Source organism: Anopheles nili, chromosome 3 (genome assembly GCF_943737925.1).
Source record: "Anopheles nili chromosome 3, idAnoNiliSN_F5_01, whole genome shotgun sequence".
Taxonomy (NCBI): Eukaryota; Metazoa; Arthropoda; class Insecta; order Diptera; family Culicidae; genus Anopheles; species Anopheles nili.
In genome coordinates this window covers 46,866,707-46,890,753 of record NC_071292.1, presented here as the reverse complement: position 1 = coordinate 46,890,753, position 24,047 = coordinate 46,866,707, and the positions used below count along the sequence as shown (strand labels likewise).

Genomic DNA, 24,047 nt, shown 5'->3' with positions numbered 1-24,047 from the left:
TGCCGGCCGCTGGACGATTTGGTGATGAAAATGGACAGCAGCCTATCGGTGAGGCTGCACTTTCACTTCCCATATTTCCCCACCACCGGAAGGCAGGGATATCAAGCCTGAAATCAAGCCCGCTCGCATGTCCGCCTTTTTCGGCAAAGGTCCCTAACCGGACATTGTCGTTCGTGGGGAGTGAGCAGGTCCCAGCCGGCTGGCACGTTCGTCCCTATTTTCCACGCGATAACCACCCAATTCACGGGACGTGCGTTCCAACGGCGTACTGCAGCCTTATTTGTTGTGGCTTGGGCTCGAGCCAAATGAAACCTTGCAGCCGTCGTGAAAGTGCACCGAGTGCGCTTCAAATTTCCCGCGTAATAGCGGCCAGTGCGCGTGTGTGTTTCCGGCGCGGCACAAGGAGTCCGTGGCTTGGTTGTCTGTCCACTCGTCGGTCACTTGCAGACAGATTGACTAATTCGGAAAATTTATGGACCCCTCCCTCCCCCAGTCCCAGCCGGGGATGTACCAGCCTCGTCATGGTGGTGTGGGAGTCTACCCACCCCCACCACACCACAATGCGCGTACGTGTCCGTTCTCACTTACGCCCGGACACTGTCGGTGGCTGGACGCAAAACGAGCAATTTTACTGCCCGATGTAATTGATCGGAAATGGGTTTGTTTGCTTTCGAGCACTCATCATCATCGTCATCGTCATCGTCGTTGTCGTCGTCCCATGGTGTGCGTGTGTGTGTGTGTGTGTGCACACCCACCCACGGTACCTCGGCAAGAAGGGTTCCGCCAAGGGTTTTCCGCAGGATATTCGGCACACGAGAGGGTTCGATTCGGTTTGGTTATGTGATACCACCACCCGATCAGGGGTCCGTTCGTCCATCTGTCCATCATCATCGACTCGACGGAAAATGCTGCGGTCGATTGAGGGAAGGACCGATCGTAACCCAAGATTGAAGCCGCCCGCACATCCCACCGGGGCCTTTGGCCAGCGTTCCATCAACGGACGTCCCATTTGCTGGTGCAAATTGAATCTTTTTCCTCGTGCTAGCCGTGACAACACCGGGCGCGTCGTCCCCTCTCTGGTTTTTTGGTGTCCATCGATGGCCATTCGAACCAAACCCCGGTGTGTGTGTGTGTCGGGTGTCGGGGAAACCTACCAGAGGACGGTGAAATGAGAAATCAAACTCGAAACGTAATTTATTATATCAAATTGTCCACCAAACGGGTATCATACAAGTGTCATATATTATTTTCCATACGCTTTTCCGCCCAGGGTGGTGGTTTTCCGCAATCTTTTGCTCCCCTTTTTTTTGTTTCTCGATCCACCAGCGGTATTGTGTTTCGTCGTTCGTTCGTTCTCGCTGCCCCTCGAGAGCAACACGTCAGCTATGGGGGGGGTTTTTTTTCCCCCCCGGACGGACTCGAGACTCGAGCATGTTCATACGTGTCATCCATCATGACTGTTGCTCGGTCTCGGATTTTTCCACACCACACACACACACACACACACACGGTCACACTATCATTTCAGCGGTTCGGAAACAATGTTTGCTCATGCTCTTCATTGCGATTAATAAATCTTGATCCGATTTCATTTCACTCAACCACCGAAACGGAACGCGCCCGCGCGAGTACGCGTCCTTTCCCTGCGTGTCCTTCTGATTTTCTTCTCCACTGGGACACCCACACGAGCACACGTACGCGTGTGTGTGTGTGCCAACCACCACTTGGTGGGTTTCGCCTCTCTCTCTCTCTCTCTCTCTCTCCGTCTCTTTCTTTTTCGAGGAAAACGAACCGGAACCGACGGAACACAATCTCACACGTAAACCGGAAAACCTCATTTATGGAGATCTTTCTCCGGATTGATTATAAATAAGTGTTTTCTTCTCGGGCGCTTCCCGGGAAGCCGTCGGTGGCCACAGCACTCATGCCCCATGCACTAAAAGGCAGCAATATCGGGGACAAAGGAGAGGGAAGAAACAAAAAACGCCACGAGAAAGCCACGGCACTAACAGGACACATGCGACGGGGAAGAAAAGTGGGCTCTGAATGATAGGCACTTCAGGTTAGATTTTCTGTCCATCGATACACTTAGCGCTGATCTAGCCGAGCACTTGGAGCGAATGCTTTGCCCCTCCATCCGGCGGACATCATCAACACGGCGGGTTTGAGCTACATATCGGAGTTCTGGTAACCGAATTATTGACACTCACCCACCCGATGGGCTTGGCGAGGATGAGCCGCGGACTGTCGTTGGCTTTCGCAGAATGGCACGTCTTTAATTGAATCGTGATTATTTCTCATTCCGCCTGATTAAGAAAATAGATCAGGCGAGCTTTTGGGTTATCACGCGTTTGCTTGTCCAATGAAAATGATCTTTTGGGAGGGGGCGGATTTCCGCACTCGGGGGCGTTCCGTTTCTTTTGGCTGTTTCTGAACATTGCTGGAAGCATTCGGGCGGGAATGGATGCGAATTGAGCGCGGATAAAATGCGCATTATAAAGTCAGGCTGCTAAAAGAAAATCTAAATCGACCAAACAACAAAGTGGATGTTCTTAAATCATCCATTTATTGGAGAAGGAAAGAGTTTGTCATATGAATTGTTCAATGCACTGAATGACAGTTATGATTTTTTGCCAAAGTATGAACGATTTCTCAAGCATCCTTCAATAATGTTAAATAATCATTAAGCATAGAAATATAAAACCATTAACACGTTACATAACGTCACAAATAAACGTTAAAAAAATGTTAAGCTTATCAAACATACCGTGTAAGAGAACAATCTAAAAAACTTGAAAATTGTCAGACACAACTTTATTCTTACAAAAATAAGTTGTATGCATAGATAGCTACTTAATTTGTTACAACTCGACACAGAAACACAGACACAGAAAGTAAAATGATAAAAATATTGAGGACACAATCATACCTTGTAAGAGAATAATTGAAAAAACACAAGAATTGAAAGACACAACGTTTCAAAAATAACCTGAATTCATAGATAGCACCGGAACTTGTGACAACTTTACTCAGCAACTTCCACAATCTTGGAAAAGCTTCTGCAGGTGCCAGTGTTTCAACACCACAACAACATTTCGGCGGAAAATAGCCACAACAATACCCAGAAAACAACGCCAACTCAAGCGTCACCAGGCAAACGCGGTTAACGCTATCCCCAACGCTCTCCCGCGTGTCACGGATACCCGATTGAGATAAATTAATTTATTTAATAATTAAACGAAGTTAAATAAACAACAAATTAACCCCACACGGAGCGGAATTAAAATGAGTCAACATTATCGTATAAATCGATTTCCCGCTGCAGAGCGGAGAGAAATTGACACCCGCCCGCGTGCGCGCGCGCGCCTGGATTGAATCGCACCGACAGGGGGGCCACACGGGACACATCCTTGCTTGCTCCTTGCATCAGAATGTTGCCCTACCGCGGCCGAGCGTCGATCGATCGATGGCCGATGGGCCATGGGGGAGTGAGAAAATAAAAATAAAACAAACAAGCGCCGGCGAGAGACGAAGAAGAAGAAGAAGAAGAATGAGCAAAAAAAGAACGAAAGAAGGGCGAACAGAAACCTACGCGGGAAAACAGATACACCCGCGCAAACCCACGTCCCTCTAAGCAATGAGTATATCGCATGGAGAACGTTCGTCAGGAAACGGGACGACGAGCGGGATCGGCAAAGTCGAAGGAAAAATAAATATAGGGACCGACCGAGGACGACCGAAGGATGAAAAATAGAGCGGTATTGCGGACAAAGCATACAATCCCCTTAGATGCGAAACGGACACGTTCCATTCCGGGGGACATTTTAAGCCTTAACGAAAACAAACCGTCGTGTCGTGTCCCGTGTCCCGTGTGTCGGTCGATCCATGGCAATCGAAGGACACCATCGAGCGAGCAGCGTTAGGCGGGGACACACCAAGCTTCAGGTGGAACCATTTAAGAGGCACGCAACCTACCGGTGTTTTTGGGGGCTGCGATAGGCACCACCAAACGGTCCTCGGGGATCCCTTGGGCCTTTGAGCCGAACGAGCTGCGTCGAGATGGGGGATAAAAACTACCGAAGCCTACGAATTAAAAACTCCAGCATGTGGCCTCGGGGAGAAGGGCCTCGGGAGGTTGCAACAGCGGGAAAAGGATCCCTTTCAGGAAGATGCTTCCGGGTTGAGGGATGGCACATTTTGCCCTGACGCTCGAAACGGGACGATCGGGAACGGGAGTCCTGAAACTGGGCTAAAAATGTATGGCGCTCCCGTTTTGGTGGGTATTCGATCGATTCCCTTTACCCACCCAGCTCGAGGGCGGGATTTTTGGGACACAGGAAAATGTGTCCCGAAGCACCGCAACCCCCGAGGACGAGCTTGCCAAGGATGTGCGCACTGCACGGCCCGTCTCGTCGCTGGGAACCGGAAACGAATTATTTGCTTTTGCTTCTCGCAGGTACACGGCTCGAGGAAAGCTGGCCGCTGTTTGCTTTTGCTGGTCCAAGGGCGACGCAGGACTTCCGTTCGTCCTACGGGGACGCGCACTTACTGAGTGGCTCGAAGAAGGAGAGACAAAAAAAAAACCACCCCCCGAAGCTCCATATGACACGCCCGAAAGGGATGTGGATGCAGGAGATGTTCCATCCACACCCACACACACACAGGACACGCGCGTCGTATCGAATGGTCGCCGTTCGCTTCGACAAAAGCATAAATTATTTCCCGCTGCGAGGACGACAACCGAAATTAGGCTGATGAATAAAAATGGCCGTCCGTCGGTGGCGTCGTCGTCGTCGTCCTCGCTCATGTCGCCGTCGTTGGTCGCTACGTCTTCAAGTTCCTCGACACCCGCGGAGGAATACGGCCAAAGCCGGTGCGTATTAGTTGAACTTCGCACCCACCTCCCACACCCCGGGTGGGGGGTGGCAAAAAAAAGGGATATAAATGGTTCACTGGCTTACTTTCTCTTTGTTTAGGTTGCTGCCTTCGCGTTCGGTTGCGTGGCTCCCACGGGCAAAAAGGGACACGCTTTGGCCCCGCAGGACGCCATTTGCTCCGCCCGGGGTGGGCGGAGGAAGCCTTTTTATGGATGCAGGATGTGTCGAGAAGTAATTAGAAAGATGGTTGGAAACTAATTGATTGAAATTGTTCAACGTTTCAGCGTGATCGATCCATCGATCGGACGCACCATGAAACCAACCGCGCCCCATTAAGCCGCCGACTGGAGCGAAGAAGGGAAAAAAGCACACAAACACACACACACACACACACCGTTTCCGTTGCGTTGTGTTACCAGGAACGCGGAAAGGAATCATTTCCACTCATTTTCCAGCTCGATCATATAGCTTTATGGGGGAAAAGAAACCCGATTGGTTTGCACGTTTCACTCGCAAGTGTAGAGCAGCAAATAGAGGTAAAATTGCTGGAGCTCGTTCATCCAAAAATCGTCATCATCATCATCATACAGCGATCACGTTCAAAACGGCGAACCAACAAAGTCAATGTCAAATGGCAAATCGAACGAACTCAATTCATCAACTTTTCTCGCATCGCTCGGAAGCTACAAAAATTCGAATCTCGTCCTCGGTAATCCTCCGTTTGGTCGATATAAAAAGCCGAACGAACACAAAAAAAGAATATAATATATCCTGCAAAAGCGTCTTACAATTTTCAGCAGGTTTATTTTATTGTGTGTGTGTGTGTGTGTGTATAGCTCCGAGTACCAGGATCCGTGCATGGGAATCGCAAAGCAACCGAAGAGCTAATCAAAAGTATGCGCCGTCGCCAAGGCAACCATCCGTTGCCCGGGGCGATGGTACGGCATGCGGAACGGAAGGTTCAGGGTGGAAAAGGTTCACGTAGGAAATTATTCAATATTTAATTCCACCGATTGATTTGAGCGACCGAAATTGCGCTCCGGCCACGGTGAATGAGAGCGAATAAAATAAAAAAAGAATAATAAAAAAACTGGTCCGTGTATTATAAACAGCTCTCACCGACAGCCCACCCACACAGCAGCCTTCCTTCCTGGGCGACATTTTTCTCTCCCCCCACGCCGGGTGGAAAAACGTATCAAGCAGCAGAAATTGTGACAAACATATCGTCGTCGCATTGTGTGTCGCAGACCTCCACCGTTTTTGCTGCTCTACAGGTTTTTTTTTTCGATTTTATTTCATAGCGCTTGTTATGCTTCTTCATCCGTCAGTTTTCCTTTCATATCGCCCCATTGTAGGCGCCATATTCATTCCAGTGCGTTCGGGCACACGGTTCTAAAGCTATTTTCGATTTTGTGCTCACTCCCTCGCTCCCTTCTTTTCCGCCCGTCTGCCATCGTCGGCTCACCGAAGAAAGCCCAGCCGCGTTGGGTATGATTTTATCGAAATGCTCTAATTGAATTTCCATGAAAACCAGAAAAGAATCTAATCGCTGTTGGAAATTACAGAATTTGAATGATGTCCTCCTTTCACTCCCACCACCCCCCACCCCCTTCAAAAGGTCGGCCACCAATTTCGTCCTGTGTGAGATTTTCCTCAACCATCTCCATCGGTTTAGCGCAAAGAGACACACCGTTGGAGCGTGTGCCGTCGGTGAAAAAGGAACGGAACCTGTCGAACCGGGCGCATTTGGCAACAGAATACGACGTGAAAGATTCACATTAAAACATCACGCCCCCCCCACAACACTACCGGCGGAACCGCAAGTGTATGGCTTTAAGTATGCGCACATTCAGACGAAAGAGAGGCTCCCAAAAACATCCCACCAGCACACGGCGGTGCTCAAAAAAAGAAATGCGGAAAGATCAATCGTGGACATCAATGAGACGCCACCAACCGGAGAGCGCGGGGACGAACGGACGGTTTTTCGAATGCGAATCGAATGATAACAAGTGTCGCGGCGGTGCGTTCTTTGATTTTCCCGGTAGCGCCATAATGAAGTTGCGGCCCGGTGGCAACTATCTAACTTTGAAATGAGATATTTATCACACGGCTATCGGTTGCCGCACATCTTACAGTTCGGCGCAAGGGAAAAACGACTCCAGCTTGTGCTTTTCAGGTGTGGGTGTGTGTGTGTGGGAGGGAGAGTTTCATTAAAATCAGCGCACTAAAACCTCACAATGTCGAACGTAAAATGTATTTAAAAAAAAACATCTCATAAAACCGCACTAGGTGTGTGCGGTTCACAGGAGATGAAAGCGAAACATGCGTCCTGGCAAACGCATCGTGTGGGAGCAAACAAAAAAAAACGGCCACCGATGGCCTCTATTTTCCGTCAACGCCTGTTCGATCGTTCGCTTAGATAAAGCTGGTTTCACCCAGGGAGGAGGGCACATCTTTGATCTTTGAACCACTTGCATGACCTATTCGGAGGAGGACTTCTAAAATTGTAATCTGAGATAAAGCAAACGAAACGAAAAACAAAAAACACGATACGTGAAAAATCGGAAAGCTTATCACTACCGGGTTTGTTCAATGCCAAAAAGGAACACCGCGCCAATTTGCAAAGGGGCCGGCCCCGGCCGCATGTGGCAACTTTTCGCTGGCACAAAGTTTTAATCGTTGGCTGCTTTATTTTCATTACACAAGCCTTTAGTCCCATCATCACTGCTGCGGAAGGAGGGCCGTGTTGCGCCAATTCCGTATAAATCCTGCCGACCCGAGCTCCAGTAACAGAGGTTGATGCCGGATGCACGTGCACATAAACATAAACCACGTGGGTTGCCTCCCTGCCGCCTTTCGGTACATTGGGGAGGAAATCTCTTCAACCTCCTGGGTGGGCAGAGGGTTGAAGTATTTTTGTTGCAACACTAATTGGATTACAAAATCGGCAAATAAAGGTTAATGTAGCGGATTCAACAGCTCGCCCCAATCGGACGACGCACAGTTGGAAGGATCGTGCGAGGTGAAGCGAGACCGTGATCTTCTCGTGCTGCTCTTTTACAAAAGCGGAGCACAAATTTTAACGCACCAATTCGGTAGCTGTGCGACGAGAAACGGTGATCGGAACGTTTACGGCCAGCCAGGGGAGCGTTTTGTGAATGAACCTAACGTCGTCTACCAGGGATCTCATGTGTGTATATATAACGCACCGTGTGTGAGGTTCGCGCAAGGGGTAGCAGGATTCGAAAATAAGGACCCTCTACGTGCAACCATTATTTCTGCATTCTTGCATGCTCTGGGGTGTGCTGCTAAACGTGCTCTCTTCTCGCGCTAAAAGCGTGCGTGCGCTTCAATCGCACACATACACCTGTATGTGCGAGCATGGTCCTGTATGTGGGGGGTGGTCTCTTGTGGGGTATGTAAAATTTGCTCGATAAGAGGGATTACAGTCATAACTTTTAATTGGTTTTATATTTTCGAGCTCGTGCCCTCCGCCGAACCGGGCCGAGTCAGTCACTTTAACGCTTCGCAATGGAAATGTTGGGGGGAAAAAAAAGCCCGGAACAGAAAGGATATCGGCAAGTTCCCACCTCACGCCAGCTCGAACGTACACTCGAACTCGAACGGGAAATAATTTCGTTATGCTGTGTTTGAACGCTCCGGCACTCCGGCGCCCAGTGCTGCGTGTGTCTCTTCGGAGCATCAACGCAAAGAGCATCGAACGAACATGCTGCTGTCTCTGGCTGCCTGGCTGCCAAGCACTTCCGGTGGGGTTGAGGGGCACATAAACCTCGAATGCGAATGTCGAGAATCCACCGAACGTCCCGGAGAACCGAACCGAAGTTCACCTGCCCCCAGCGCGAGCGATCGCGTAATGAGAAGGTGTCACGAGACAGCCATGACACTCATAATTCCTCCTTTATGCGCCGCTTTCGAACATGCCTCCGAACATGGACAACCAGCCGGCCGGACAGGCCGGCATGCCCATCGATGTTTACGCTCTTTTAACCACTTGATGTGTGTACCTTTCGGCTTACACACAGATTTTGGATGGTGTAACTATATATGCTGCTGCCAGTGGTTCTCCGATCCTCGAAGCTTGCCAGGACTAACAGCAAACCGAGAACGCGGACAAACGATTGTATATGCAACACACACACACACACACACACACACACACACACACACACACAGTCGAACACACGTCCAGCGGTGGCACGCGGGAATGGTTCATTCCGCTGGATTAAGTTTATGTACCCAGCTCCGAGAGTTGCTCGCAAGAGCGGCTTTGGGGGAGGATTTATTTTCGTTCGTTCGTTCCATGAAAGCAACCAAACAAAAAAAAACCGTACCTTCACTTTCAACGTGCCAAAGTGCCAGAAGTGCGCTGCAAATCAGTGATGTGCGAAATAGAAGCACGCGTATATTGCGTATAACTTATCTGCCCCTATTAAATCGTCCTAATCGATGCGCTAAAATATTCACCAAATGCGCCCCTTCGCCCATTTTCGCACGGAATTAAATCGGAAAATGATTAAACTCGCACGAGCGGTCATTTCGGAAGCGAGATTCGAATCCATGATCGTTAAACGTTTAAGCGAAATGGCACCCGTCGTTTGCACATCGTGCCACGCGGCCATCATAATTGCGCCTGCTGCGGAAAAGTTGTCTGTCACTCGCACAAGTTATGAATAAATTTCGCCACCCCCCAAAGATCGGTCCCTCTGTCGGTGGCACAACACGTGCATGTCTCTGCCCCCAAAAGTCCGGGCGCTTCCAAGACGGCGTGTCACTTGGCGATGCGCATAAATTTTCATAGCCGGATTATACACATCATCATATTCATTGAAAATCAATTCTTTAAAGCTGTACCTTCCTTGCCCAACCGTATCCCGCTTCTTGGCCGGTTCGATTGCGATGCTTCGATGTCCTCTGCGAAGTGGCCCTTTTGCAAGCGAGGTTTCCCACTTGTGGCATTTTGGCCGATTTGCGATGCCGCTGGTGTGGGATGGGAAGAACAGTCGAAGGAAAACCGAATGTCATCACCACCACAGCCAGTCGATACATAATGTAGCAGCAGCTCCGCAAACTTAGCTCCAACCCTCTGTAATCCGTGTGCCATCCTTTCGGTTGAGGATTAGTTTGCCTATATTCCTGCTAACACACACACATACGCGATTCGGGTACGTGCAGTCCTGGCAACGTGTGCCGTCCTTTGCCGGTGCACTTGCTGCTCGACCAACCGGGTTGAATATTTCCCAAGACTCGTTCGTTTGTTTTGCAGCTTGACGAAATTGATCGAACAAATTTAATTTGCATAATCTGGCAGACTGCGTCACCGGACATTTCACTGTCCGTGGCAGATTGGTCGTGTGTGGGCGTCCCGAAGGCGACTTTAAACGATTCACACATTTAAACTTAAGAAAAGTTGGCTCGTTAACACCAGCCAAACATGCTAATTGATAGCCAATTATGAGCGCATGTCAACCTCGGAGCAATCGTCACCTCGTAAGAATTCCAATCCAATTAAACATTCCAAATAAACAATCCACAATAGCATTACGGGTATGTTACAAGGAATTTATGATCAAAAAGTAACAAAGCAAAACAAAGTCTTTCACATACAGCCATACTCCTTCCTTTGCGACTTCAATTATTATAATTAAAAAACAATGTTATAAGTTTAACTTTTAGTATATATTTTATAAAAGTTTACATGATATAATCAAAATTATCCAAAGATTGTTTCCAAAAATCTATTAGTTACGGTTTATCGATAAATTAGCACATTATTGTATTTCAACAAACTAGTCGAACAGTCTTCAGAAATGAAACAATGGTACATACATTCCTTGTAAAAACGTCTCGAAAACCTGAGTTTATTTAAAAAGTGAGAGACTGCGTCAGAAGTATTAAAATAGACAATCAAAAGCATATAAAAACCATAAAATACCCTAGATGTCAATGTAACGTTTTCTAAAAAAAAGAATAAAATCGATAAAACTTAAACTGATTGATAAAAACTGTTAAGCAAATGTAAAATTATTAAACAAAAGTCCAACAAATGCAAAATGCTAGAATTTAGCATACCATTGCAACCGAGCCTGCTAATACGAAGAGAACTATATGTTTGGCTTAAGAGAACAATTAAGCGAGTTCAAATAAATCGCCATTTTCATCGCGAGTGCTCTTGTAAAAAGTGTAGCTGACCGTGAAAAGACAGCAATTAACCGTTCTCAATAGCGCTTTATCACTGATATCCAAGGGAATTGCTTAAAATATATATGCTATAAAACTCTTTCACATGCTGCAATTCTGTTCATTTATCAAACCGAATACATTTTCTACCTACATTCGTTGGTATGGTAATCGTTCTTTTTGGTAAATAATTATTTCACTCTTTCAAAATTAGCCAAACCGCTCATTCAACATGTGCCCGGTGAAATCCGACACAACAGGCAAGAAGAAAAATATAGTTCATCTGATTCAGCTAAGCCACTGCGGCGGCCCGCACCGATGCAAAAGCTCACACGGCCACGACACGCGTTAATAACCGGATTCATCGTTTCCGGTCCTGAAAATCCCACAGACCGAGCAGATTTATTCCACATCAATTTGTACGGATTACTCGCCCTGCTAAGGGCCACGGAAACGGCCTGGACCGCGTGGATCGTGCAGGTGTAACCAGAAACAAGAGTTGCACATTAATTTCTATAAAACGCCAGTACCCTCCAACCCAAAAAAAAGCACACACCCACACACGGTTCCGTACACGGGAAAGGGATTTTGTCCACCATAAGGCAATTCGTCGTTTGATGTATTTATGCATTTCTGTGCGCAACCACGCGGCAGTTGTTCAACGGACGGACGGGCGAATGGACGGAAAGGAGTGTGAAGAAATTCCGACGGGGCTCGGAACACGGGCGCATGAATCTAATTATCTCTCCGGGCCACTCCGGATCCGAAGCACCGAGATCAAATGTTCGGCCACCATGTGGTGAATTTTTGGACGCACCGGAGTAAGTTATATTTGAAGTTATTAGTTTGCTCATTTAACGCAGACAATTCCCCTAGCGACATTCGCTGACCCGAGGAAGGCGACATTCCGATCCGGATAGCACAACGTGCCGGATCCAACAAGCAGAGAAGCGAATGCTTGCTCTCACATGAACCACCCGAGAAGCTGACGATGGCCCACCAAACCAAAAATGGCACCACCGGCGACATTTCCTGGGCCACCCGAGAACGTCACGGGTTCATCAATCATTTAGAGATTTTTCATCACCCGCCAATCGATTTGCCTTCGGGACGGCATCGTCACCGGCTGGTTGTGGCCAGCCTTGCGCCCCGAGTGCGACCGAGATGAGAAATTAAACATCATTTCATTTCCTGCCACTGTTTCACCATCGCTCGATATGCTGAGCTATGGGAAACGGCACTCGCAACAGCATGTGTCATTAAAATGCATACCCAACCAGGCGGGCGGGCGTGCGTGACGTATGGATTCGTAGCAGAAAAGCCTCGCATCAGACGACAGCGCTGGCCTGAGTGACGTTTGTAATTTCCTCATTTAGATTCGACCGTATCACCTTCACCGATATGGCCGCGAATGGAAAATCGACAGAAAAGATGCAACCCCACCGGTGCTGGCTTTCTCTTGCGCTCATTCATGCGCGAAAGGTGAACTCGATTTTCATCAAAACCTCCAGTCAACGTTGCCATTTCGAGCGATTCCAATTCCAACATCCCTCCAGCCACCCACGACACCTTCGACCGCGAACAGGAAGCGAATCCTTGTCACGTGTTTTACAACCTTCCGCACGGCTGCGCCACGAGAGTGCCGATTACATGATGCTTCTTTCTTTTTCGTTGTTTTTTTTTTTGTTTGGTTACAGCACGCCCAACTTCAAAGAGCGTACAATGCGCAACAGAATTCCGTCCCGGCTCAACCCCAACCAAGCTTCCGAACGTAGCAACGACGATGTGTAACACAGCCACACACACATATATATTTATTAAATATATCAATTTCAACAATGGATGATGGATAATAAATTTGAATGGAACTCATCTATCAATCAATATTGGACGTAATTAATGCATGCGGATGTGTATTGCTATACAGCGCGAACCACTCGTCGCTGTGCCATTTCCGTTCTACGGTAGAGTTAATGAGAGCGAACACGGGGATGTCACGCCACGGTACCGATGAATACGTGCACAATTGAAACGGGTTCACTTACTTCATCGTACAGGCCGGAAGCCATCGGATCAGGCTAGCAATGGAATGCACGGGAAACTCGTGGAAGTATCCAATGGCAAGGCTTTGTGGTCCTCGCCGGTACAACGACACGCACAAAACGCACGGCAGCGCCTTTAACTCCTTAATCCTTTCAACAGAACGAGCTCGCGAACCTACCTGTCCGTTCGTCCCAATAAGAACAGTCAAATTTCACGCCCATTTCGGCAAATCCAAATGTCAAGTGAACGGTGAAAATCGAGCATAAATCCCCACCCAAAATTCGCGGATGGTGGGCTGCGCCATCGGCAAAAAAAAACCCCACCTTCCGGAAGGATTCCGCTCAACCCATCAATCAACGGAAAATCGGATCGAGCACCGATTGGGGGTCCAAACATATTGCTGCAAAACTTTAGCCGAAAACCTTTTTATGACCCGAGCACATTTGACGGGCGCTTCCTGACTTCGGCTGCGTTTCGGTGCTCTAATGGGTTTTGCGCTTACCAGCGGTGATGATTTGGGGCCCAAATCCACAAATGGATGCTGTTGCGAACCGAACGCATGCCTGGCCTGCCGAGGAACGCTAATATACTCGGGCGCGAGAGCTCGGATTTACAAATGGCAAGGACTTTTAATCGGATTTCCGTTCCACCTACAATTAGCAACAAGCCCGCGTAACGAGAGAGCACCAGGAAAGCCTCCGATAAATTGCGATCGAGAGGTGCAGTCACAGAGGCTCTGCATCGGAACTGCAAGTGCATTATTACCTGGATGCAGCTTTATAATGCTAGACACTAGTAGGATCTATTCACAATCACGCCACAGAACGATGATCAGTATAAGATTTTGAATCAATAGTATTTTGTAAGTTTGACATCACAAAACATACTTACCTTTTTAAATTAGTAAAATATATTTAGATAAAATTGTGTTAAAAAAGATGTCATATATATACGCCCAAAACTGGTAAAGATGCTTACATATGACCGTCATATTGTTAAATAAAATAAGATTATATACAAACAGAATCATTTGCACGGGAAAACGAACAGCATGATTTCGATAATACTATAAAAGCTAATGAGTTCTTTTAAAGACTTTAAACACATTCGAGACACTGCTATGGTTCCGAAAGTTAATCAAATTAATAACCAAATAGTCGACGGTAAGCATTCGCTTAGTAAACCCGGTATTTAGAAAGAGTGAGCACTTACCGACCAACGCCAAAATGACCGTCAGCAAAGGGGCGGCAGGAAACCGAACCGGTATGTTGAACTCCAGCATTTGAAGAAGGTCCACTGTGAACGAAACAACCACAAAAAAAAAACAACGCAAGAAGCTGTTAGTGAGATGTGCCTACAGATACAGAACTTTCGATAATGTTTTCCACTAAATCCGATAACCTTCCATCCGAGCGAGCTTGCTATTATTGCAAGTGGGTTATCAAAACTCAACGAACGAAAATATGCACCTAACGATACGTTCACATGCAAGCACACAAAGTTTGGCTCGCAACAAACCAGTGGAATATGTGTGTTACAAGCTGGCAATAGTTTGCCTACATTCGATCGAGCCCACCTGCCTGCAGGTGTTGCTGCAAAGTTCTCAAAGTTTATCAATTCGCACGATTGCACACGGAACTGTGGCTAAAAGGGCTGGCCAACAACCACAACCCACACCACGCTTTGGGCGCATACAACAAGGGAAACAGCAAAAAAAAAACTGACCACAAAGCCCTTTCCGATGGCGCCAAAAACAACACCCGTGTGATGATATATCTGTATCGATAAATTTGACCCATTTGAGCTGAGGGAGAAAAAAAATACTCATGGGCACCCAAGCGCCCCGATGATCCAATAACCGCCAACACCCGTGTGCTACAGCGCCAGCAGTTGACACGAGGTTTGAAGGACGTTGGCGGAAGAAAAAGGACCGAAAACTAATGGTTAGTGATTCCTCGACCCACACCCGAACCAAACGATACCACCATACCCTTCGTGGAATGGGCTCTGGCGGCACGGCGAGGGCGCAGACCAACGACATGGTCAATGTTCGCTCATGCAGATAGATAAACCTTTCCACCGTGAGCCAGGTGTGCGGGGTTGGCGCAACATATATGTATATATATCCGGGCAGGAACACCTTCAGGAAGACAATGGCCATGGGTGAAAGAAATGAAACAAGAGGAAGCAAGCAAGCATGCAACAAAAAAAGAAGGCCACAAGATGAGAATAGCGCCACATCCATGGTGAAGGCACGTAAACAACACGGCCACAACCTAATTACATACATTCATGTCAAATGGCTATCATGTTTCACTTTCAATTCACTTTGGCTACATTTTCATGGTAACATATTGGATACGAATCCTTTTATCAAAGATCACCACCCGCCACACCGTGCCGGCTTTCTCGCACCGGATATGGCCAGCGGGCAAACGATGTTCGCTTCGTGCTACCTTCAGCCACAACGAGCCATCAATCCCTCCACCGGGACACCTTCGCCGTATGTCCGGCAGGAGTATGTCCGGCGGGAGGATGGGAAAACTTTTATTTTCCACACGAGAAATACAACAAAACACCACCAACTACCACCATTATGCCGCCAAACAATGGGGGAAAAGCTGCAGCAAACACCGGCTTTGTATTATGGATGCTTCCTCCTACGCCGAAACGCCCAACGCTCGAGCGAAGACACAAAAACACGCTCACACACACACACACACGGCACACTTGGTGGTGGAAAAGAAAAGCATCCCATACGGGATCGACATATTTAGTTGGCCCTCAGGACGGAAAGTTTACGCGTTCGCGTGCACTCCTCCTCCTCCCAGGCCAGGATAGTCTCACCCGAGGCAGGTGTCCTTCAAACCAGCCCAAAAAACCCAACCCGATGGGTGAAAGCGAAATCTTAAAGCGATCGGAATCGATCCTTGGAAGCACCGGCTTCAGCCGATCAGGCATTAAAGGGCCGCCCGGAATGGCTCCGGCGGCCCGAAAAGGTGGAGCGTTGCGTGCGATGGCCACACTTATTTCGGCAGAAGTCATATTTACGACGCTCGAGTGTAAACAAGCCGTAAACGGGGAGTGAGGTGGCCAACGAGGCGGCAAACTGGGCAGCCAGCGCGATCGAGGAAAAGTGCAGAGAATGAGTGAGAATAATTTACTCGTTTTGGGCACATTCCGTCTAATGCGACTGGCGAGAAGGAAGGAAGCACACGCACACACACGCACACGGACAAACCGCATTCGGTCACTCCCTTGGGGAGGGTTGCGAAAGACGTAAGGATATAACTCGGACCGTATCGACATGTGCTCCAAAATTAATAGGTCCCAGCGCCGGTCGGAGGATGTTAGTGACCGGGGGAGTAGAAGAACGCAATAGCCTCTTAGGCCTTTATTATCGTCGAAATAATTCTTTTAAATGATATCCTTTTGTAAGCCTCTTCTAGCAGTAGAGTGTTCGTAAACCATTTCAATTTATTCAACTGCCAAATGAATTCAAAAAACTTACGCCACATGCTCTCATATGCCGCACATTAAATCTGGCATCAATGCAACAAAAGGCAAATGCGAAACGCCACAACAACCCCACCAGAAAAAAAAATGGGCGCCAGAAAAAAGGGCGCATATCATTGCACATTAAAAGCATAACGAAAACAGCGCATATACCATGCATTCGCTTATCGACACCGCCAAGCTTGGCGTGTGTAGGAATCTCGCGTTGTAATGAAATCGGCATGCAAATTGTGCGCTCACTGCGCGATGATCATGAATACCGATGGGCTTATTTTTACGAGCAAATTGCACATCACAATCCTCACCCTCTCTGTTTATCTTCGCTCCCCCAAAAAAACCCACCCTTGCCGGGTGGTCACAATATTACTTCATTTGCATACGCGAGCGCGCACATCCGCCTGTATTTGATCATTTGCTTCTCGGGTTCGAGGTTCCCGTCGACGCCTTGCTCCTTTTCCTGGCATCACAACCTCCTCCACCAGCAGAACGCGATTTACGATCACCGTGTATGCGCGAATATTCGAGAGAGTGCCACCGCGCGGGTTCGATGATAACCAATCAATTTCTGGTTACCCCTGGCAGCTAATATCTGTTTCTCACAATCGAACCATTACGGGAGGGGGTGGGTTTTTCTTTTTGCTTCTTCTCCCGATTATTATTATTTCACCATCGCACCATCGCACAAGGCGGCACCTGGCGGCACAGATGGCGCGCGCAGAGAAGGGGCTGCTGTCTCGTCAACGTCATTATTCAGTGTGTCACATCATTATCGACCGAAGGGCACTCCCGCCCTCGATAGGATCCTTCGGCAGGACTCTCCGGCGGGGAGGGTGGTTGAGGTGAAGCGAGCGAGCGAGCGTCGTCGCATATTTTGTTGCTTCTGTTAATAATGACAGCGTGCGAGAGGGAACGGGACCAGGCGATGGCACCAACGACAGGATTGCGCACAGGTTGATTGTGCAAAAGGACGTGTGACACACACACACACAGCGGGTGGACATACAACGGCCTGGAGCACCATCCAGGTAAGGAATGTGACAGAGGAACATCATTCTCGTGCACCTAAAAGGGGGGCCCGATGGAAAAACGACCCCTTCGATAGTTCATTTTGTGCCACCCAAGTATCACCCGGTATCGGTTGGCATTCGATGGGGGGGAGACCGACTCGTTCGACGACACTTGTTATTCGCTTATTATGGAACGGCTATCGGATGGAAGAGAAAATAGCCATCGTTTGTTGAAATCCTCCGATTGGTGTGAATCCCTTCGTGGCTTGCTGGAGAAGGTGAGGTTACGGTTCGAACACCGACGATTGTGGACGCAAGGTCATGTAGTCGTACCTTTGCGCCTGCGGACATATGTTGTTTACTTTCGCAACATGCTCATCAGCGGTATTTGTGCAAATGCGTGGATTATGCCGAGCCCCCTCGTAATTGAACGGTAATGATCTCAAGAATTGCTATAATTCCAACGAACAACATTCGCTCGAACAGGCGATGAAGAACAGGGTGTTTGGCTTGCGCGAAAATTGAAACAATGAAGCGATGCGATATTCAATTTTTAGCCACAAGTCACAATCATTTGCTAAATTGCGGCAACCATACGTTCATTTACAAGCAAATTCCGGAAGCTAGCAGGCAATGAAATTGAAATAAAATGAAATCCATCAGTTGGAATGGCAAAGAATTGTCTACGGTACTGGGAATTAATTAAAATGACAAATCTGCTTCCAATAGATAGCTCACATCAATTTTGATCATGTTGCATGCTTTGAAACCTAAAAAAAGCGACTCAAACATCAGTCAGTTGTTGCTGTGAATATGAAAGTCACCCAAATTGGCGCCACCGGAAACTAGATGCCTGATTCACGGAAACATACATTGTCATGGACTCCGAGCGTACGGGAAGCGAATCCAATCACGCTACATCCCAGCAGATTTCGAAACTCTATTATAATTTCGCGTGTCATGATAAAACATCGCTGGTACCACATTGTCGTGTGGGATCTATCTATGTAATCTGTCGACCCGCTGAGCCCATGGACAATACAATTATGGGCATGAAATGATACGTGTAACAGTAAATTGATAGAATTCATTGTATGATGGTAATTATGCGTTCTGGGAGCAAATTTCCGTGGGCGAAGTTCTGTAATAAGCTGTATATTGATTTTAGTCAAAATTTTGAAAACTAAATCAATCTACAAACTAAATCAATCTAGGTACATTCAAAATAATATTTCCATTAAATATATCATGAGTAAACTTGAAAAAACTAATATAGAGCATGGTTGAACCATGAACAATTTTAAACATACACAATTAATTATGATCCCAACCGAGTGCAAAAAGAATTTAACTTTTATGCATCGATGATACGAATACTAGAACGAAACGAGTTTTTCGCAATAGAACCAAAATCAAGAAAAATCAATATACGTATTTAAGAAATATTATTTTCAAGAGAAAAAGATACAGACAAAAACATCATCGTGTAACATATTTTTCTCGATCTTAATTGACAGAATGAACAACATTTGCGAAATTGAATCTACCATCATGATTCTTGAACCATTTATGGACGACGTTGAAAAAGTAAGGAGATGAATTTAAATATATTACCAAAGCATGCATATATGTTACTCTAGACACACATGCAATATAAACTTGCACAAAGAGTGATTTTTATGAAAAAAATTTAATCTATTATTTGAAGTAAGATTTTTTTTACTCATTTCATAAGGCTAGGCAGATGATTATGAGAAAACTGAAAAAAAAACTCAACTAAAGATAATTTGAAATATCGGCATGTGTCAAAACATTTTTTAAACAAATACATGAATTGCACAAATGCAGTGTTGTGTTCAATTATGCATATTGTTCAAATATCTAAATTTCCAATACAAAATCACATGGCATAAAATGTAATGCCAGTTACACTGTTTGGCAACTTAAAACGATCAAATGTTGCATACTTATCCTTAAAATGGCCTTGTTTTACATTAAAATAATCTTTCGCTCACTTACCAATAAACACAAAAATTTGATGATGCGAATACCGCAAAAGCATGGAGATCGAAATTGTCTAAAATGAGAAATACACATAGATTGTTTATAGTGACTTTTTCCATTCAAAAAGACAAAATAAAAAGTGAAACAATAACTTACAAACAGAACCATGATGAAAAACGCTCCAGTATAAGAACCACGGCCCATCCACCACACCGACACGAACCGGAAGTGTTCCCCGGTGATGACGTTCCGCAGGTAGCCCTTGTTGTCCTCCTGCTCAGCCAGCACTTTCACCGATGCCATCAGTATGTCGTCGTATCCGAGGAAATGCTTCAAAATCAACCGGCTGAACGAATCGCCGAAGCACTTGTTCACCTGCGGATCCAGCCGTACGACGGCCACCGGAATGTTCAGACGCTGCCGCGTAGCCGCGGAAAGCCGCAAGAATCCATACTCTAATGAATACTCGACAATGTACTGATCGGCGGCCAACACTAATCGAAGAGATGAAAGCATTCGTCAGCAAGGTGAGGTTAAAATGCAAAGACTCCCTCGTGAATATTTCCCTACCGGTATTGCGCAGCTTCTCCATGACCGGCACGTCAGACTTCAGCTCCTCGGTTCCGGCCAGACCAGTGAGCGAATCGAGCGATTTCATGATGGTTTCGTTGGTGTAAACAACCACACTTTCCTGCTGCTTTGCTGGCTCCTCGAGTTTTCCCGCCGACGCCGCCAGCACGTCGGGTTCCTTCGGTTCCTTCCCATCGGCACCCCCACCGGGAAACGGTGTACTGTCTATCGTCACCCCGGTGAGGTTCTCGGTGACGATGACCTTTTCCGGCCGCGTGCTCGCATACAAATCCGACGTCATCGGTTCGTGGCCGTAGGAAACCTGTTCCTTGGCCACCGGGCTGCTGTTGGCGTAGCTCAGCTGCACCAGCACATCCACACCGTTCTGATTGTGTTCTTCTTCGTGCGGAAGCGTCGTAGACGGATCGATACTGACCATGCCGTTCTTTAGCGTGTTGCGTAACACATTCACGTCGCCGGTGTCCATTTCGGCGGACACCTGTTTCGACCCGTCGTACTCGTTTCGGTTAAGGCTAACGATTTCCACGCTACAATTCAAACAAACCGGTTACATTCGCCCAACGCCACGATGCTCGGTGTTGATGCCGATCTTACCGCAGGATTCCATCGCGCGGCCAATCGTTCTTGACGTGCTCCAGGCACGTCGTTGGTGTTTGTGAGAAGCGCACGTGGATGTACGCGAGGATGAAGAACGCCGTCAGCGCCTTCAGCAACATCATCAGTTCGATCGCGCGTCGGACCGGCCTACAAGAAAGCCAGAGAAACCGTCACATTAGCGAAGCGGATGCATTGGAAAACCGTGCTACCCGAATTCAGCCACCGCTGACGTCAACCGTCGGCGCTCATCCGGGGGTCGGCCGGAGACAAATTAATGCAACCTCGCACCGTAATCAAATATGCACACTCGAACGATCGGTGCCGTGAACGGTGAACGTTAGCTTGCTGTGACCCCCTCCGAGTGCGCCCGCGGTGTGTCCTTCGCCGTGCTAATGAGCTGGCGGTGATTTCCGTAACAGCCGGTTCCCCGGTGCATCTTACCGTGGTATAGTCTGCGCGTAGGCGATTGCCGTTTTGAAGAAAAGCGCGTGAAACAACCGATCGCGCACGTTGATCAGCGGATTCTGTGTGGAAAGAACACGAAAAGCAAACGTAAATGGTTTGGCATCGGCTCTCGCAGGCTCGCAAACTCACCTGCACATTGTTCCGTGGCCGACCCGGATTGATTAGTGGTGCACCGGGAATGGGATTGTTCTCCGGATTCACGTCCGGTGGTAGGGCGTTTGGTTCCGCCATTCCGTGTGCCGGAGGTCACAGGTCGTACGGCACGCCCTCGCAACAGCTGCTCGGATCAACCTTCCCGAGATATCACTTCCGTTCGCACGGCAGAAGGTCGCTCTTGCGGTATCTTTATTTCAACAAAACACCTTCAATGGCACACGAGATAGAGAGAAAAAGAGAGAGTAAATAGACACATAAATTAGCTCTTAGGGGAGCCTTAAAATGTGACAACTCGGAAACGGTGCTATATGGGACTGACCGGAACACCGGTTTGGGTTCACAGCGAGCTTCGGCGATGGCAAAGAAACGGCTTCACAAGCTCGCTACTAACATTCTCTTCATTTTTTTGTGTGTGTTTCCAATCACTCTACGCCTATCGGTGCCTATCTAACGATGGCTTGTTATGATGCTGATAAAAAAAAACACCCTCCAGACGCGGGGGCGCTAAAACCACCCGTCAGGCGCAGGGTTCGCGGCCAAGGATGCTTCGCGGATGAATCCTGGTATGGCCACAACGCACCCGTCCGTAATCACCGCACAGATGGTAAACGGTTGCGCAAAGTAAAAACACGGCGCGCGCGTGTTCTGGCGTAACTGGAGCAACATACTCCGTCGTCCGCACACTTGCTCGACGTTTTGTTGTTATTTTTGCTGCAAAACCGCATCTAGATCGCACACAGACCCGCGCACACACTTCCCTAGGCAATTGCCCACCGACTGGCGACAGGTTCTTGAGCAACGTCGTGTGTCCAAGAAGGTGCACCGCAGCTGACCGCTTCGGTGACCTGACGGTCGACACCATCGCCACCTTTGCAGACACTTTTGTGCTGGTTTTTCCACCGTTTCTACCGTCGCGCCAATCACTTGACCGCTATCACTGCGAGTCTCTGCTAGTGGACCGTAGACGGGTTGGCGATTCTCTCGTCCTCGATAGTGGTGACGATGGTGTAGCGGATGATCCTCCGTGGGCTCGTAGGCTAGCGCGATGGAAAATCTCGCAAGGCGCGTGATTGATGTATTCACGTGCCGGGCTTACCTGCCGTCGACGCTGCACCATGGGCATCGGTTGGTACGCCGTTTTTCCTCTCCGTTTGCACCGCTAATTTACTTTAGTTGTACTTCGGTAAATCAGAAAGTTGTTTTTGCTTTGTGTTTTTCATGTGTGTTTTTTTTTTTCGTTGCGAAGAAACGTCACTTTGTGCTAGTGATGGACAGCTCCACTCGGAGCACGGAACGATTCGACTCGTGATACGCAATCTCCTCGGATGTATTGCAATTTAGACATCAAACTATAGTATATTGTATATTATTATATTTTTAAAATTGATTTTATTTATACTTTCTTTGAAAAATATATAAATCAAGCTAGGATAATGAGCCCACCACTGTAGTTGTGGAAAAGAATATGTCCAGGATCGATGCTATAATTGTACTAACAATTAATTGTCTATGCATAGGTCCATATTTTCACCCGTTCTTTGTGGTCATTTATACTAATAACATTATGACATCAATGATTGATAAATACGAAAAAGCATAGATTGATATAAGGTATTATGAATGATAACGAGGATTCCGTTAAAGAATGAATGAATTCAGTGTAGGAAGTGTCCTGCAAAAGTCAACAGATGACGCTACTTTAGTACTACTTCATTCGAATTACCTGTGCTATAATATTGCCATAATGTGTTTTCGTACACGCTACTGCGCAACTTACTGGAATAACAATTTTGAAATTTAAAATGCATTAAAATCGCGCACGAAATTGAAAATTAAGGTAGCATAATATTTTGCGATAAATGGGAATTACCTATTAAATACGTTCTACATAAAATTATTTAAGTAAACAATAGACAAATCAATTATTAACGTTTGTGCTTTGGTATAGTTTTGTCATTTTGTAAAATATTTTAAAGTACTCATAGAACTAAAAGCTTGATAATAATGAAATAAACTCCATAATTTAACAGTAAATCGTTTCTAGATTCTCATATCCATGTATGCCACTATCAACTGTATCTATCCCTATGAAATTTTTTATAATAATAATCGAAATACAACAGAATGCAGTAAAAGCTTAGAGCTACGGAGTACAGAGAATTATGAAATTATAAGGGCTGGATGAGATGCATAAGAAGATAGAAAATCAATATAATAAATCCACAAATACCAACCATTGCGTTACATAGTACAACATTTCCGTTTGTTTTGAATCCTGTGCAGCAGAAGTAGCGCCATCTGTTTTCACAACTCATAATCACGTTGTTGATTGATTAAGATTCTATACTGATGGATATTTGAACAAGGATCTGGACCAGGACTCCAGGACTGATGGTGGAAGCATGAAAAAAGCATGCTCAGTTGATAGTTTTGATAATACACGCTCTCCCACTAGAGCTTCTTAGAAGAACACACATCCACAAGGAACACATCTAGCAGATATGTTCATAACAGCAAACGGTACGGGCTTTACATTTGCACTTCATATATTTTATTTCTCTCGTTTCAAAGCGTGGTTCGGTCGTAAGCATCA

General features: G+C 47.0%; 1 protein-coding gene across 1 annotated transcript in view; it reads right to left on the bottom strand.

The window, feature by feature from the left end:
* LOC128722922 (uncharacterized) overlaps positions 1–21,529 on the bottom strand; it is a 43,471-nt gene extending 21,942 nt beyond the window's left edge. The window contains exons 1-7 of the mRNA XM_053816614.1: positions 21,428–21,529; positions 21,275–21,357; positions 20,831–20,980; positions 20,216–20,763; positions 19,802–20,139; positions 19,661–19,718; positions 14,331–14,414 (exon numbers count right to left, since the gene is read on the bottom strand). Coding sequence (XP_053672589.1) covers positions 14,331–14,414; positions 19,661–19,718; positions 19,802–20,139; positions 20,216–20,763; positions 20,831–20,980; positions 21,275–21,357; positions 21,428–21,529 — 1,363 coding nt within the window. The remainder of the gene's footprint in view (positions 1–14,330; positions 14,415–19,660; positions 19,719–19,801; positions 20,140–20,215; positions 20,764–20,830; positions 20,981–21,274; positions 21,358–21,427) is intronic.
* Positions 21,530–24,047: the final 2,518 nt, after the last annotated feature.